Source organism: Ixodes scapularis, unplaced genomic scaffold (genome assembly GCF_016920785.2).
Source record: "Ixodes scapularis isolate PalLabHiFi unplaced genomic scaffold, ASM1692078v2 PGA_scaffold7__128_contigs__length_106722199, whole genome shotgun sequence".
Lineage (NCBI taxonomy): Eukaryota > Metazoa > Arthropoda > Arachnida > Ixodida > Ixodidae > Ixodes > Ixodes scapularis.
Genome location: NW_024609882.1, coordinates 90961310 through 90977784, shown reverse-complemented (window position 1 = coordinate 90977784; position 16475 = coordinate 90961310). Strand labels below are relative to the sequence as shown.

Genomic DNA, 16475 nt, shown 5'->3' with positions numbered 1-16475 from the left:
ACGTTTTCAGCTACTTTTTCAGCGCACAGAGAGTAACGATAATTAGTTAATGATAGTGTAGTGAATGCGCAGGCGAGCTGGTGGATGTTAACGATTTTGTTCTTAGCCCGAGACTGAGGAAGGAAAAGAGGAAAAAGGAGCAGTCGAAGGCAGTCCTCGACTGTTCATTTCTCTTCTACTTTGAAACTTTCCTCTTTTCCTGCCTCAGTCTCGGACTCAGGACAAAGTGGGTAATTAGTTACTTTTTTGTGTAACATGTATCTACAGGTCTGCCTAAACGCAGCCCCCAATAGACCGTCTGTGAGGCTGCTTCTATCGATCGAAGCAATACCTTTTCGTTTATTTTCCAGGCTCTTATGACCAGCGTTACGTTTTTATTTTTTTTGTTTTTTTTTTCACGCGTATTCTCCTATGTGGTGAAGACTCGCGTGTCTTTGTTTTCTCATCTTCTTCATTACCCTCAGCTATGGCGATCTTTTGTCCGGCGGCAAAAATTAACTCCCAAGAATACCGGATCGGCGAGAAAAAAACCAACCACCAGAAAAATGCCCTCGCGTTAATTGAACGGAAATAAACCCCTAATACACGTAACCCTAGTGATAAGCGCGTTTCCAAAGAAAAAGTGTTTTTTGTTGTTTTCGTTATTGTACTTGTGTCACGGATGAAACGCCGTCACACTATAACTCGCTTTTCGATACTTTCTTCAACCCTATTGTCAGTTCACAACTTGTTTACTACATAGTTACAGGTACTTAGTTCGTCTGGTCAGCTAGCTGACGGCGATCACTCAGTATTTTTCAATCAGTTGGCAACTTTATTTTGGGGGGGGGGGGGGGGAGAGGGATGCTAGGATACCTGAGTGGTTTTTAGTTAAAATATTGGAAACATAACAAGAAACTACCCTATCAAGTTTTTGTTTTGATACAGGTGAAATAATACACATATTCTCCGGTAATTTGAAACATGGCTTGCAATATCAAATAATATATCCTGGTTACTATTTTTAGACCATTGATACTCAGTGCCGAAAATTCAACGCAATGTAATAGTGTCTGGGAGTTTTATCACTAAATATTTTGAAATGGCGGTATTCGAAGCAATTTTATAAAAAGAAACAGAGCAGCTTGGCGAAATACAAAACTCAGGGTGTGCACTTGAAAGCAACATTGCGTTTTAGGAAGACTGGAAGCCAGTGAAATATATATATTATTAAGTATTTATTTTAAATTTTAAAATCTTTACATTATAAGAAACTCCCTACCGTGCAATGCATAAACAATGTCAAATGCAGACATATATATGATATTAAACTGTCTCATCTTTGTGCTTAATTTTATATTTGATAGTCAGATCTCACACTAGCGACCTACGTATAATTGCGCTTTAAGCTTGCTTTGATTTCCAAAGACACCATTACCGGTAATACTCACGATTACTTAGCTGAAATATTTACTGATGGTTACGAGCAGTAAGTTACCATCGTTGTAGATATCTATTTGTGTTCTTTAGAAGAAAACACTGCAAACATACTTTGTAAACCAAGAAATAAGAAAGAGAGAAGTACTATGATTGATCAGGCACAACGTGTCAAGCTCTTTGTTTGTGCGGCGAATGTTACAATAGCACGTACTGTTGCAACGTCTGGGACGCTGCCACAACAATAATTTGATATAGATTAAATAACATAAAACACGTATTCTTAAAAAGTTAAACCTCCTTCGCCCCTGTGCTTTCAAATACAAAAAAAAAACTACAAAAAACTTCTTAGGGGTGACGATACGCGACGTTTGTACCTGCAGGTTTCCCGAAGACCCGAACACCTATAGCATCGATGAACAGTTCCTTTGGGGTCCCAGTCTGATGTTCAGCCCTGCGTTATACCCGGTGAGTGCATGAGACGGATTCATTCGTCGCTTCTGCCTCAGGTCACGTGAGATTCTTGGAAATAGATTCATAGAAGCTCTGAAGTAAAATTCTCTCGAATGCCTGGAATGCATGGAATGCTTAAATGCCTCGAATAAATGCAACTGCCACAAAAACATACCTGAAAAAGTGTGTCCATCATATAGGTTGAGGCATTTGTTTCGGATGACATGAAGTGTTTCTTCATACTCACTATATTTGGGGACGACGTGCAAAAATAGAAGCATGTATTGGAATCTCTCCTTACTCAAAGTGAGCCAAAATAAATCAATATATCCCGCTAATTCATTGTTCGCGCAAATATTTTTTTTTGCGGGTACCCTTTATTTTATGCCCTTATATTTTTATTATTTTTTATGTCTTTAGAAACAATTCTGAAATATTCGCATATTTTGGATTGACGTGCCAAATTATCGAAATCTGTCTGGATTAAAATCAAATGTGTCCCGTAACGTAATTATTGCCCGAAAGATTTTTTTTCTGTGGAAATTTATTTTATGACATACGTATCCTATCCTGGCACTTGAGAAACCAACTTTTTCAAGTTCAATGTTTTAGATAAATTCTTTCCAACTATCATAATCTTTTGATATTTAATTTTGTCCAGAACGCCGCCGTGTCTCTATAACTTTTACCACCTAACGGACACTTTCCTGGTGCACAAACGTCTAGTTTAAACGACTAGGCCGAGACTAGATTTGTTGACAGGATGAAATGCCCTATACAGGAACCGCTTGGCAGGACAATATTGAAACAGCTCTTCTAGGTTCTGTTACCTTTTCAGGTTTTCCTATTCCTTTGATTCAGCACTGTATTTCTTTCTTATATTCACAAGATATTTGCCCTTATAGGAGATGGTGCTCCAGGGTCGCCAAAAAAATTGATCTACAGATACGTTTCGAGCCTACCAGGCTCGAAACGTAACTGCAGATCACTTTTCTCGCAACCTTGGACGACCATCTCCTATAAGGGCAAATATTTTGTGAAAATATTTTTCTCGAGTGCCTTCTTTTTATCCACCAGGTGCTGTTCCTATATATATATATATATATATATATATATATATATATATATATATATATATGGGTGGTTTCATCTCAAATCGTGCAGGCAAAAAGGGTCGAATTTTTAGTTTCGATGAAAAACATATATGTTATGGCGCCGTTTTTAAAAACGCAGTCGCCGCAGACCGCAAGTTCGTCGGATTTTTTGTTCGCGACTTATGAATTTTTAAAGAGGCCGCGGCGAAAAGCAGTGTTTTTCACACCCGTCGTGGGTCGGATGTTTCGCTTGATCTCCCGCCATGGATTTTCAGTCCACATTATATTATCTTTTTTAAAGCACTCTGTGGACACATTTAAAAGGCTCCAATACCATAAAATAATTTTAGGCGTTTTGCTTTTTTTCTGTAAAAATGTCAAAAACGCCCCCTTGGTCAATTGTTGACGAACTTTGACAATTAATTACTGGCGATCTACTTGGGTTACATCAATACTTTTTATGTCCACGGAAAGCCCAAAACACGTTCTTTATATGTATTATAAAATAAGTTGGCTGTATAAAATATTCTTTGCGGTACGTTTACGTTAATGTTATGTGAAAACCAAAAAGTACCATTTTTGAAATTGATTTTCTCAAAAAACCCATTTTGTATTTTTTTTATTTTTTGTTAAAATGTAGATGTGATAGTTTTCTATGCGAAAATCAAGTCTAGAAAGTGTATATTTTGTTTGTATGTTTTATATTTAAGCATCAATATCGTACAAAAACATGTTTTTACGGCACGAAATGGACTTACGATTTGCGCGTCTTCACAAGCTTGGAGATAGCTTTTTTTATTTTTTTCAACGTTCCCACATAAAAATGAAATACAGTATTTCCACCCTGTTATATTTATTGATTATTTAAATTTTATTATAGGCGGCAAGCTACATTGGGAGGAGTTCTAAAAAGAGAAAGCAACACTTCTTAACAGACCAGCAGGTGTCGTAAATTTTAACGTGTAGGAGTCGGCAGACGTCGCATTGATTCGGGGCCCTCATTGGCCTGCATGAACGTCCGCCCCTTCGGAGCCAGCAGATGACCACGACCTTTCGCGCTCGTTGTGTTAGATGGGACGGCCCGTGACAGTAAAGCGTGCAGCGCACCCTGTGTCACGAGGAGTGAAATGGTACGATTAAGTCGTTGACGCGGCGAACAGTGACAGCCACCCAGGAGGAGTCAGTCAGAGTATTGCACAAGGGAAAGCAAAGGAATCGTTGCCTGAAAGGATGAGGACACCATGGCCTTACAATATCGACGGTCAACAACTGTTCTGCCAGCCAAAACAACGCCGCGTGCGCGCTAAAACCGGCGGCGCGGGACAGAAATCCCACAGCCGCACCCACGAAGATGGGCCGGTTTCGTTAGGGATGTGGGGAAATTTGAAACCAGCCATCCGTGTATGCGTGAAACGATACCGCCTGTTTGCCCCAGCTTCGAGCGCCCTATCCTTACCTTGAAACGGCCGTGCTGTCTCTTTCTCTCCGGGGAGATCCGATAGCACCAAAGGGTTATCTATTAAACTTGAGGAAGAAAACGAGAAGGGGCTGTTTAAGTTTAATTATCCCCACCAACCCGCTCATTCTGTCCTTATAAAGGGCTATCTCTTTTGGAAACGGCAAAGCCCGGAGACTGACATTAAAACGAGCGTGTTGGTAAATATACTTGTGTTTGTATTTTGCCCGGAGACTAGTTGGGTCGAAGTCAGCCTCCTTGTCAACTATAACCGTTTGTGAAAAGTGAGCTTCTCCCGAGATGAAAAGTCAGCGCCGGCTGACGTGCTCTTTTGAAAAAGGGATGGGGAAAGAGAAAGTTTGAGTAACTGCAGAAACTACCTCGAAAGCTCCTCTCCCGATATGAAGCTTCAGGCATAGTCTCGGTAACTTTCTCGCGCATCGCCTGCTCGAATCTATTCTTCACTTTCTTTCGCACAGCCACTGTTCCTCACAGCCGTCGTGGATGTGCGTAACAGAGGGAAAAACAGATTCGAGCATCATCTGGACGCCGTCATTCTGCCAGACTTCAGTGTCGTGGGACCGACTCGTGTGTGTTTCTTCGCCCCGCTGAACTTAGTTTCTCGGGTGCATTTTTGAACGTTTTTTTTTTTTTTTTTTCAATGTTTTCTTACTAACTGTTTGTTAGCACTGTTCAGTTGTTGGGTTTATTTTGTCATGGCGTAGCGGCCTAGGCGGTGATGTAGAGAGCGTGTTCGCACGCATTTGGTTGCGTCCCATTTAGGGAATGCCCGGAGGAGTTGGTTTATCTTCTCGCCATGTGCGGCTGAGTTTTCCCGTCTTTATTAAATTATTGATTTCTTTTTTTTTGTTTTACCTTTACGTGCCGTCGACTTCTTTGTCTGACTCTCCACCAGGCGTGGACCTATCGTCTTGCCACCACTCCAACCTAAATACTTTATTTTTTTAACGCAATTTTCGTTGAGATCGCAGTTGGGCAATTTAATTCCTATTTATTTATTTTTATTTCCTACCCCTCCCCATGACACACTCTCTGTGTGTTTCGGACCGTTTCTGTGTCACCACTTTTGTGTATTACGGAAGTGAAAGGACATTCCCTGGTGACCTGTGCGATGTGCGGTGAACAAGCCCCAGTGTTTGGTTTCGTAGAGAATTGTATATAATATATCGACGATGTGGTGACTTTCTTTGTCTTAGTGATATGACATCTAATAGCTAGTCGTGCTAGTTTACTGTGAAAGGTTTATAAATCGAAACAATACAACGTCTGTGCCTTTTGGTTACTCAAAGTCTACTAGGCCTGCTGATTTGGTTAGATATGTATCTCGTGGTTTCCGCTCTTATCAAAACATACATAAATATTCAATACCACAAAATTCGTTTATAATTGATTACAAAATGCAGAAGAAAATTCAAGAAAACTTTTTCACAATTCATAGAGACGCATGGGTCGGAATGTCTGACTTGGGTCTTGCAAAACAAAGACGTTTTTTTCCGATATTGAGGCCTAAATATAAAACATACAAACAAAATATACACTTTCTAGACCTGATTTTCGCGTAGAAAACTATCACATCTACATTTTAACAAAAAATAAAAAAAATAAAAAATGGGTTTTTTGAGAAAATCAGTTTCAAAAATGGTACTTTGTGGTTTTCACATAACATTAACGTAAACGTACCGCAAAGAATATTTTATACAGCCAAGTCATTTTATAATACATATAAAGAACGTGTTTTGGGCTCTCCGTGGACATAAAAAGTATTGATGTAACTCAAGTAGATCGCCAGTAATTAATTGTCAAAGTTCGTCAACAATTGACCGAGGGGGCGTTTTTGACATTTTTACAGAAAAAAAGCAAAACGCCTAAAATTATTTTATGGTATTGGAGCGTTTTAAATGTGTCCACAGAGTGCTTTAAAAAAGATAATATAATGTGGACTGAAAATCCACGGCGGGAGATCAAGCGAAACATCCGACCCACGACGGGTGTGAAAAACACTGCTTTTCGCCGCGGCCTCTTTAAAAATTCATAAGTCGCGAACAAAAAATCCGACGAACTTGCGGTCTGCGGCGACTGCGTTTTTAAAAACGGCGCCATAACATATATTTTTTTCATCGAAATTAAAAATTCGACCCTTTTTGCCTGCACGATTTGAGATGAAACCACCCATATATATATATATGCCTTTCCTTCGAAGGGGGCATTTGTGGCGTGGGAAGCACAATCGTCAGTGCGCGGAATTGCGCGCTGCTGGGGCTGGGACTCGAGACTCAGATAGCGCATGCTGATGTGGATCTCGATCAGGAAACAACCGGCATTTGTCTTCTTTTTGAAGCGGCCAAAAACACCTTCACATTATGTATACATCTATATATTCCTAGATTGCGGAAATATTGGAGGTGTAGAAAATCAAAAATACAGTGGCCCAATTTTTTAATATTATCAAGCGAGCGTCACCGCTTGGAGGGCCAGCGCTGTGCCGCGGAGTAATGCTGCGTCACGGGAGAGATTAGGCGTGTGCGCACAAAGCTCTTTTTTTTTTGCGAGCGTCGTTTGCTAGGCTATTCCATTGACCGCACACAGTCCCTGTTCATTATCTGCTGGCATAGCTAACAGCCTTTAAGCAAAGATCTGAACAACGCTTGCTTTTATTTTCTCGGTGTTTCGATACTTCTCAGGCGTTTCATAAAGCACGCGTCATCTCGAGTTTTATTTTTTTTTGTAACTTCACGTTGTCGTTTACTTTGGAGAACACCTACAAAACTACAAAAAAAAAATACGGTGACGCGACAAACAGAATGAAATGATGCATGAAAACATATACCGCATTCAATCCTATGAGCCATCAATCCAATCCAGTGATTTAACCCTGCCACGTGACATCGTGCTTTCAAGTGCAGTTGTGCCCAACGGGAAGGCCACGTGACACACATTTAGCGACGGACTGGCCAAGATGGCTCGAAGTGTCGGCTGTGGTACAACACGAAGTAAAACGGAGTACAGACAGTGTTTCGGCTCGGTGTTTTGTATTATCAACCGCGTTGTTGTTGTCGTCATCTAGCCTATGTAGCCGGGTAGTCACACGGTCACACGTTTCTTTGACCGGCGGGCGCGCGCACATTTTTCTGCCTCCTCGAGTGCCTTTAGAAACAGGGGAACTTGTCGATGGGTGGCATGACGCAAAGGAATATAGCAAAAACAGTCGGGGTTACACAGGCTAACGTCAACAGGATTATGAACGCATTCTAAGAGGAGGGGCGTATCGGCGATGCACTTCGACATTGCAAGCGCCCTGCCCTCCTTTGGTACGGTGCAGGGGCTGTGTGCGATCGCCGAATAGCCTAACAGACGACGCTCCCACCAGAAAGGGCTTTGTGCCCACGCGCTTAATCTCTCCCGTATCGCCGCACGCCTCCGCGGCACGGCGCTGGCCGTCCCGGCGGTCGACGCTCGCTTGATATTAAAAAATTGGGCCACTTTACATAGAAATGCCCCCCCCCCCCCAAAAAAAAAACAAAAAAAATTAAGATCTACGAAAATTCGAGTCACCCCAAAAAAAAAAAACTATAATATTAATGACACAGTCATAAATAAAACAGCGGAAGATTTAAGAATCAGTAAAATACATCATGTGATGCGTAAATGCCGACTAAAAGATATTCTCTCAGTTCGACCTTACGGGAAACAATAATTATAACAATTACAGTGAGACTGAAATGGGACCCTGTATTTTGTAAGATCACATAGTCTCGCAAAAAAATGAATATGTTTGGACTTCTTCATGGCGCTATCTTCATTTACAATTCATTAAAAATATTCGGCGGCTTGACAAACAGATCTATATTATTCAATAATATGTGAAAGTGTTATTTTTTTACGTGTGGTTTGGACATGTTTTTTTTTTTTTTTTGTAAAATAAGGGCACTTTGAACACACGCAACAAAAGAACAACATTTAGCGCAATATTTAGGTTGTGAGACGCCTTTCGAGTAAGGATCAATTCCGGAATATTCTTCTATATTCGCACTTTGCTCCGAAAAAAAAAAAGAAACGAATAAAAGCACAGGACAATACTCACGATGGGTTGCGGGTCCTATATTTTTATTAATTTTTTTTATCGTAGAAAGTGTTTTTATCACTTACTGTTGTATACAGCTACTTCAAAATACTATTTTAAAATTAGTTCAGTGTTCCTCTAAACAAGTACTAAAATCACAAAAAAAAAATTTAAGAGACTTCCATAGGAAAGGCGTATATGAAAGAATAGACTTCCCAAGGAAAATTAGCGGTATATTTACATTGAGTGACTAAACTCGAGCGCGCGTCGTGCTATTTCTGCGTTTACTTTGTGTCGAAGTGCCAATAGAGAAGGAAGTTACGGAATTGATCTTCACACAAGATCAGTCTGAAGATTTAAATATTGTGCTAATTTATGTTTTTTTTAGAACGTTTGGTCATCTTCTTTGTGCGTCATACGTTTGCATCCGGGAACTTGAAAACAATTTAAGGGAGTTCAGCGTCCCTCTAAGTGGTCATGAATTACGCTGAAACACTTTCGATGCCTTGTGTAAGAAACGAGAAAGAACATCCTTACATTAGGCGTTACGCTGATTATTTTTAGTTTATCCGAACAATATAGAGCTCTAAGAAAACAGTCAAATCCTGGGTGAGGGAAAAAAAATGAATCCCAGCGGTAATGACTCAAGGAGTAAAATGTACAGCATGTTCTGATCTGTGTTGAGTGTTACGGGCTCTGCTGACGACCGGAGTAATTAAAATTTTGCGTACTCACATCTCGCTAACTTTAGAGGATATTTTTCTCTGGCTACATTTAGCGGGCGAACTCCTATAGGTGTAAAGTTATACACTAATTTCGTTTTCTTACTAACATCAGTAGACGAGCACTTCCCCGATAAATTAAGACCGGAATCTGCTTAATCCAGCGTGTAACGTTCGGTTGTTGCATGTCTGCGCTGCACTTTTCTTTGCGCCATTTTGTCAATGCAACCCATGCCGAGAACATATTCTGCGCAATACTTATTCAGTCTAAAATATTTAAACATTTACTTTCCACGCAGTACGTGTGGGAGCCAATTGCTGTAAAAAGAGGAGGGACCTCGGCCAATGACGAGGCTGGAAATATGTCTAGACAAAAAAAGGAAAGCGTCTGCTCTCTGCACTCTAAAAAAAGTCTGTGCGTCTACCTTCACGCACAACATTCGGAGAGCCAATCACCGCAACTTGCAGAGGCAGCTCAGCAAATGACGATGCCGAAACATAAGTTTAGACCAAAAAACACAGTTTGAGTTATGACATTAAGCAATGCGAGCGTGACGTTTCGCATTGCTTAACATCACAACTCAGACTGCATTTTTTGGTCTAAACATATGTTTCATATGTTTTCTGCATCGTCATTCGCTGAGCTGCCACCGTAAGTTGTGGGTGATTGGCTGTCCAAGTGTTGTGCGTGAAAGTAGGCGCAAAGACATTTTTTAGAGTGTTGCACCGAGTATGGCGTTTCCCGGGGCTCAATGCTACAGCGCACACAGTTTGTTTAGGTCTGAACACATCTTAAAAGTCGTGACTGGTCGACCTGTTTCCGTAGTTTGCAGCGACTGGTTCCCCCAAGTGCCTCGTGGGGACGTCGAGGCTCCAGATTTTGTTTGTGAACAGCCTTATTCTCGGTGCTTTCCGTTCGCGACGTGACGGAATCGTCGTCTTTGTCAACCGCAGAACCAGACTGAGGTCAACGTCTACATTCCGGCCGGCGTGTGGTATGACGTGGACCGAGGGACTGCCTACTCAGCGACGTCCGGGCGTTATCAGGCATTCCCTGCGACCTTCAACGTTGTGAACACCCTGATCCGAGGTGGATCCATCGTTCCCGGTCATAAGCCGGCTCTTACAACAACCGAAAGGTGAGATGTCTAGATATCATGGCGGCCACCTCCTTCCGCACTACTAATGAGACAAAGGAGCAAGCTTACCTTGATGCTTAAAACACGAACTGTCGTTAGGGATATATTAGCAAATTTTAAAGTCGAAGAAAAATTGGTCTGTGCATCGGTGTCCTGAGCTGTACAAAATTCCTTAGAACTACGTCTGGATGGCGCAAGAAATAAGACGGGGACAAGATAAGAGAGGCCATGCCCTGTACACTCCTCTCATATGTGGTTCGTGGCAGCTGGAGATAGGTCCACTTACCCGTGCCTTATGACAATGGCGGGTGCGCAAGAAGTGAATACCTGTGACTCAGAGTCATGTAGAAGCAATTTTACATCGCCCCGCGTATATCATTCCGAGTCGCATATGCGGAATTACGTGCGAAGTAACTAGACGGGGGAAACCTGGGCTCGCTGTTGGACCGTTTAAGAGACACGATACGAAGTTGTTTTCGGGAAAGAGCACAGACGATTGAAAAGAGCCGGCGGCGTTTCCATAACGGACGCGACAGCATGTTCGCTGTGTCATTAGTGTACCGTGGTGCAAGGAGTGCATGGTAAAGCATGAGAGCTCCCATTTTCTTTGTTTACTTTGTTCCGTATTCAAAATAACTTCAAGTGTTACGTGCGTGCCCGTATTTTCTGTGACCAAGATTTTGTGACATTCCATGACCAAGTGTTTGTGACATCGACGTTCTTAGCTTTGTACCCACTTGCAAATTATTCTGACATGCGTGACGTCACGTCTCTGATAAGTTTTTATGACATCAACTTCCAAACTTTGTACCCCCTACCAAATTTCTTTTGACGTGCGTGACGTCACTGCGGTAACCAAGTTTTTGTGACATTCTCTGACCACGTTCTCGGGAGATTGATATCCCAACTTCGCACCCATCGTAAGTGCCGGGAAAGACGCAGTTCTACGCCAAACAGCTCAGGAGAAGACGTCTCAATTGAGAGGTCTTTTCCTGCGCCTTATTCATTCACTTTAAACTTTTTTTTTTCCCTCTTAACAGAGTTCAGGGTTTTAAACATCAAGAGGAACTACCACCAACTCCCCTGCGCACTTGCTATGTTTTCATTAGGCATGCTTGCGCTGCACGGGCTCGTAAAACTAGTTCAAAAATTGCCGCTCTCTGTACTGCTTACAGCGTTAAAAGGAGAGGTATGATTATCGTACGGGTTATAGCGGTCCCAAGAGTTTTGCTCATAAAGTGGCATTAACACGGGTGATGTTTTTTTGAGGAGGGAGTGAGCGAGACGTCAGTTGTCGGTGGAATCAGCGGAACGCCCTCCCCGACTCCAGCTTTACGCACGCGGCGGGGACCGGAGAAGGATTTCAATGTTACTAGACGCAGTAGCGGTCGCACGCTCGACCACAGGGCTCGGTGCGCGCTGACGAGAGTAGAAAAATGAATCCGCATATAAAACGGTGATACACGATTATGGCAACAACGCCGTTAAATGCTGAAAACGAGGAACTGTTTCCTGCTAAAAAAAAATGTTTCTTGAATGGGTGGATGCAACACAAAGAACGTCGAATCCAAAAAAAATATGTATATATCTAAGGGGCACCTTGAGGAAGGCATTGGTGCCTCGAACGACATGCGCACGAGCGCAAGCCGCCGCAATTAGGCGATCTCGATGACACCGCCGGTATCCCGCTGAGCAAAATCTGTAAAGTTGTCAAACAGGCGAACAAGCTCGAGTCCACTTGTGAAGAGATTCACGCCAAGGTGGGGATTGTTGTGTGCAGCCCGAGTGGTAGTCTCCTGTATACTGAAAATGCCTGCCCGATTGACGGTTGCCAGCTATCACAACAAGTGTGCCCTTTTCCGGACAACACAGAAACGTGAACGACGTTAACGACGTGAATGACGTGATGAAGCCTCTCTTGTGCGTTTCTGCTTTCTTCGTTCTGATTTTGGCATGGCGCTGTAGCTGCTGGTTGAACCTAGTTATTTAGTTAGTTTTTCCTTTTGCCACAGATTTTTCGACGTTTTAGGCAAACTTTCGAAAGAAGGACTCGGTGCTGTCATTTTACAAGACTTCAAACAAAAACACCAGAGATCTCACACGTGACAGTAGCTTTTTTGATAAAAGCCTGCGCACCAAATTCTATCTCCCGCTACTTAAAGGCGAGCAGTTGGCACCTTTTTGCCACGTACATTAGAAATACCGGTCTTGAAAGGCTTTCCTTAATTTCTGTTTGAGTTAAGCCTCAGCATTTTGCTGAGGTTTCACCCGAAGCCCAACTTGGTGTGATTGTCGCTATTTTCGAAACTGGATTTGCCCATGTCGTCCAGCAGCACCGAAAGAGTCCACGGACTCTTTCGGTGCTTTTTGACTGGCTGACCCGACCAGACATCTAACGCGCACCTCGAGGTTGTGACGAGCGCCTGAAGACAGGCACTGTACGTCATCACAATCGTGAGCTGAGGTACAGCTAACACCTTTCACAGTGCTTAGGAATTTTTGTTGTGGTTGTAACCCCGCAGGACCCTTGCCGTTGCAATTCCTCTTTACATTACTGTCTTCGCCTGTTTCTAGGCCTAGGCATTTCAAAGTTGTAAGTGTTCGCTGTTTTGACATTCTTTATTTAAGTTTACCTCCTCGTACACACAAACATATGTATTACCTTTTCGAAGCTACATTTGTTGCTGCATACCCGCTATCAAATATGCGTTCGGAAAGTGTTGGAATCACGGGCGTTGCAAGAGTAGCGGTGTGCTGCGGGCCAGCGAACAAGCATCGTATTTATTGTGACGCCCTTGGCGGCGGTTATGTGTAGCAAGTGAAAGAGCGCCAGTGCATGGGGAAACCAGAAATCGCTCAGGTGTGTTCAGTATATAGGAGGCTATGCACGAGCAAAAGCTCCCCCATTCTACTGAAATATCTACGCCCATTAAGCTTCGCTCAAAGGAGTGACGTTAGTACCACATGATGCGCAATTCAGAAAACAAAGGAAGAATGTTCTCCGTGTGAATACCCCTTAAAGCGTAACATAATGAGTATGGTTACATAACCCTGTCGATTAGACTCAAAGGAGAATATATGAACTTGCCTTAACGGAATTGACTTTACCTGAACCTTGGCAATCACACCAACGTAGCGTCTTAATGAAACCCCACATTTCAATTAACAACTTTTGCTTCTATTTTTCTTATGTCAGTCGACAGAACCCTTTTGTTTTGCTGGTTGCACCTGACCGCAAGGGCACTGCACGAGGACACCTGTTCTGGGACGATGGAGATTCAATCAGTACGTACTGCAACAGCAAATGTTTGCCGGTTGTTGTTTTGCTTGTTTATTCTTGCGATTGTATTTTTGTCGCATCTCTCGATGAGGCAAACCTTAATCATATGTTTCTACAGCGGAGCTGTTGAGGGCGAGTTCCCCCAGGATTGTGTCCGCGAGCAAAGAAATGATGACATTGAAATCCGGACAGCTAGCGCCATCTGTGAACCACGGTGGCAAAAAGACAACTTGTTGCCACCGACGCTCATAGATGACGGCACCCTTTCTTCGGGATGTACAGTACCTTCATACACACGCGCGCGTTTGCTTGAGCGGTGACATCTGAGCCATTTTTTCGTCCCAATCGTTTTTTTATGCAATTTTAAGTTCGCACAATCCGGTGTCACGCAGCTTGAGCGCCTAGTTTTGTCTAATGTATAGACGCCATGTTACCGCTCAAGTCACGCATCCAGAGCGCCGGAGCGTCACGTGCTGGCACCTTCAGGGTAACAATGGATGTCTTCACCCTGAGCAAGACAGACATGTAGGCACCCTACTCGGAGAAAGAAGAGTGGAAGGAGCGGCGATCTGCGCAGCAGCGCGAATGGTTTCGCAGCCGCCGCGAAGCCACTATTGACAAAAGTTCCACTGCATCCAGCGCTTCAGATTCCCTCGCCTGAAACGCAACCGCCGAGAACAGAAGCTACAACTTCGCTGCTCTTCCTCCTTCACCAGAGTGCAAACGCCGAAAGTTTTTTTTAGTTGGACTAAATTTGAAGACCCCGCCTTTGCTTCGGAATTCACATTGCAGCCTTAAGCTTCAGCGAGATGAACTCACTTTTTTTGGCATGGTATACTGGGAATGAGTTATTTAGATACCAAAACTTCCAAGGAACTTGTTGAATCATTAACTTGGCACGTCTTTGAGTAACATATAGTATAAACTGACTTTTTTAAGGTTTTAGTTTACATCTGAAAGGAATGGGCTACAGCAAGAAGAGCACATGGGAGGATATATACAATGTTTAATTTTGAATCTAAACAAATTGAAAAAATAAAAAAAAAAAACGTATCCGAAAGTTAGACGATTACCGTCTTTACCAAGCATTCTTAAGGCTCGGCGAACATTCAATAAAAAATAATAGCTATAGTAATTTGACTGATTAGGTCTTAGGGGGCATGTAGCAATAGCAGTATTGACAGCAATTACTGTTCGAGCCCAGAAGATTGTAATAATATGTAGAGATGTAATGGTTTTTGAGATGTTAATTCGTAAATATTCATGTGTGTTAGCCTGACTTTTCAAATTGCGATAAAAAAGGGCGTCGCAAGTCATGCCCACAATGACGATTAGAAGAGTGACGTAATCGTTCCAGTCATAACCTCGCTTGTGCCGTCTGTGTACCCATCAAGGACAGGCTGCCGAGATAGGGATAAGGTGGCTGAAAGGACTATGTCACTATTCTAAGCGTTACTGTAAGCTGGGCTAGGCGCAATTATTAAGTTGGGATAAAAAAAAAAAGCCAAAACTGAATAATTGATATCAGGAAAACCATGGCATTTTTGCTAATTCTTTGAATGGGTTTGAGCTCTAATACTAAATGCTGTCAGTACTGCTTTTACGTGAAGATTTCTGAAACTAAATTTTAAAAAGTAAAATACGGTATTTAGTCTATTAGCCTTTATACCATGACGGCAATTCCCTTATCTAACATCCGCCAAGCCTGAGAAATGCATGATAAAAACGGCACACGTCGAAATCTCATATTCTATTTCTTAATCTCTTCGAATTATAAGCAGACACCCTGTGTAATCAAACTAAATAAATAGGTTCGAAGTGTACTTATCGCTACTGTTTTTGGTCGTGCAAGCATTCTCTTACGCCATGCACTAATTTGGTTCTTGCAGTTCAAAACAATTATTTTTGTGTGCTTTGTAACTGCGTCATCTTTATTTGTAACAGTGCGATAAATTGAAATATTTGATATCTAAATAAGTTACCAAAATTATTGATTACATGTGAAAAATTCATTGCGGGTTTTCACGTTTACGTCCTATTATTGTTTCTTACACCTGCGACGATCAAATTCCAACATTCTTGCACAATTATGAGTGCGGGACTCGAGTAAGCAGAAACACAATTCAACCCGTAAATAAAGACCCTACGCCTTCCCAGCATGTAAAAATGAATGCTTAAAATGGAAAGAAATTATTCTCAATTGTCTTGACCTAAATTTATTCCAAAAATATTACTTACTTTTTCTCTGCTTGCGTTCTCAAATAATGACTGATATAAACAATTTTTAAGAATGAACAATAATGAGACGTGACATCTTTTCAGCCATGTGTAAATTGCCATCTTTAATACGCGTTATAAACAAAGAGTTCAATAAAAAATAGTTTAGTTCGTGCAGATTAATGCTGAGTACAGGGTTTGAAAGTAACAATATAAGCGGACAACACTGTTTTTAATGCTGACGGGTTTCCAGTATCCCGAAACGAACGCTTAGTACTCCTACTGCTTGCTACTTTTGGCAAAGTCTTTTTGTAGTGTAGGTTAGTCGTTTCTGTTTGAACCGGAAGATAATATTTGCTTCTAACTTGAATGTGCAGAGTCACCTTACCGCTTTGGAACGATTCTTGAAACCTTGCCTTATTGTAGCTGTTGTCCAGGCTATAGAGGCGTATTTATAAGATATTTGCTAAGATCAGTACAGGCTAAGATGTCTCATAACTGTTTTATGCCATTTCAGATACGATAGAAGACGATAAATACAACATTTATGAGTTCTTATTAGTAAAGGTAAGTCTGTACTTTGTGTCGATTTGGTTTTTCAAATCATTCGTTTTTCA

General features: G+C 41.9%; 1 protein-coding gene across 1 annotated transcript in view; it reads left to right on the top strand.

Annotated features, from left to right (window-relative positions):
- LOC115330430 (lysosomal alpha-glucosidase-like) overlaps nt 1-13771 on the top strand; it is a 67233-nt gene extending 53462 nt beyond the window's left edge. The window contains exons 13-15 of the mRNA XM_040211015.2: nt 1800-1884; nt 10177-10361; nt 13558-13771. Coding sequence (XP_040066949.1) covers nt 1800-1884; nt 10177-10361; nt 13558-13771 — 484 coding nt within the window. The remainder of the gene's footprint in view (nt 1-1799; nt 1885-10176; nt 10362-13557) is intronic.
- Nucleotides 13772-16475: the final 2704 nt, after the last annotated feature.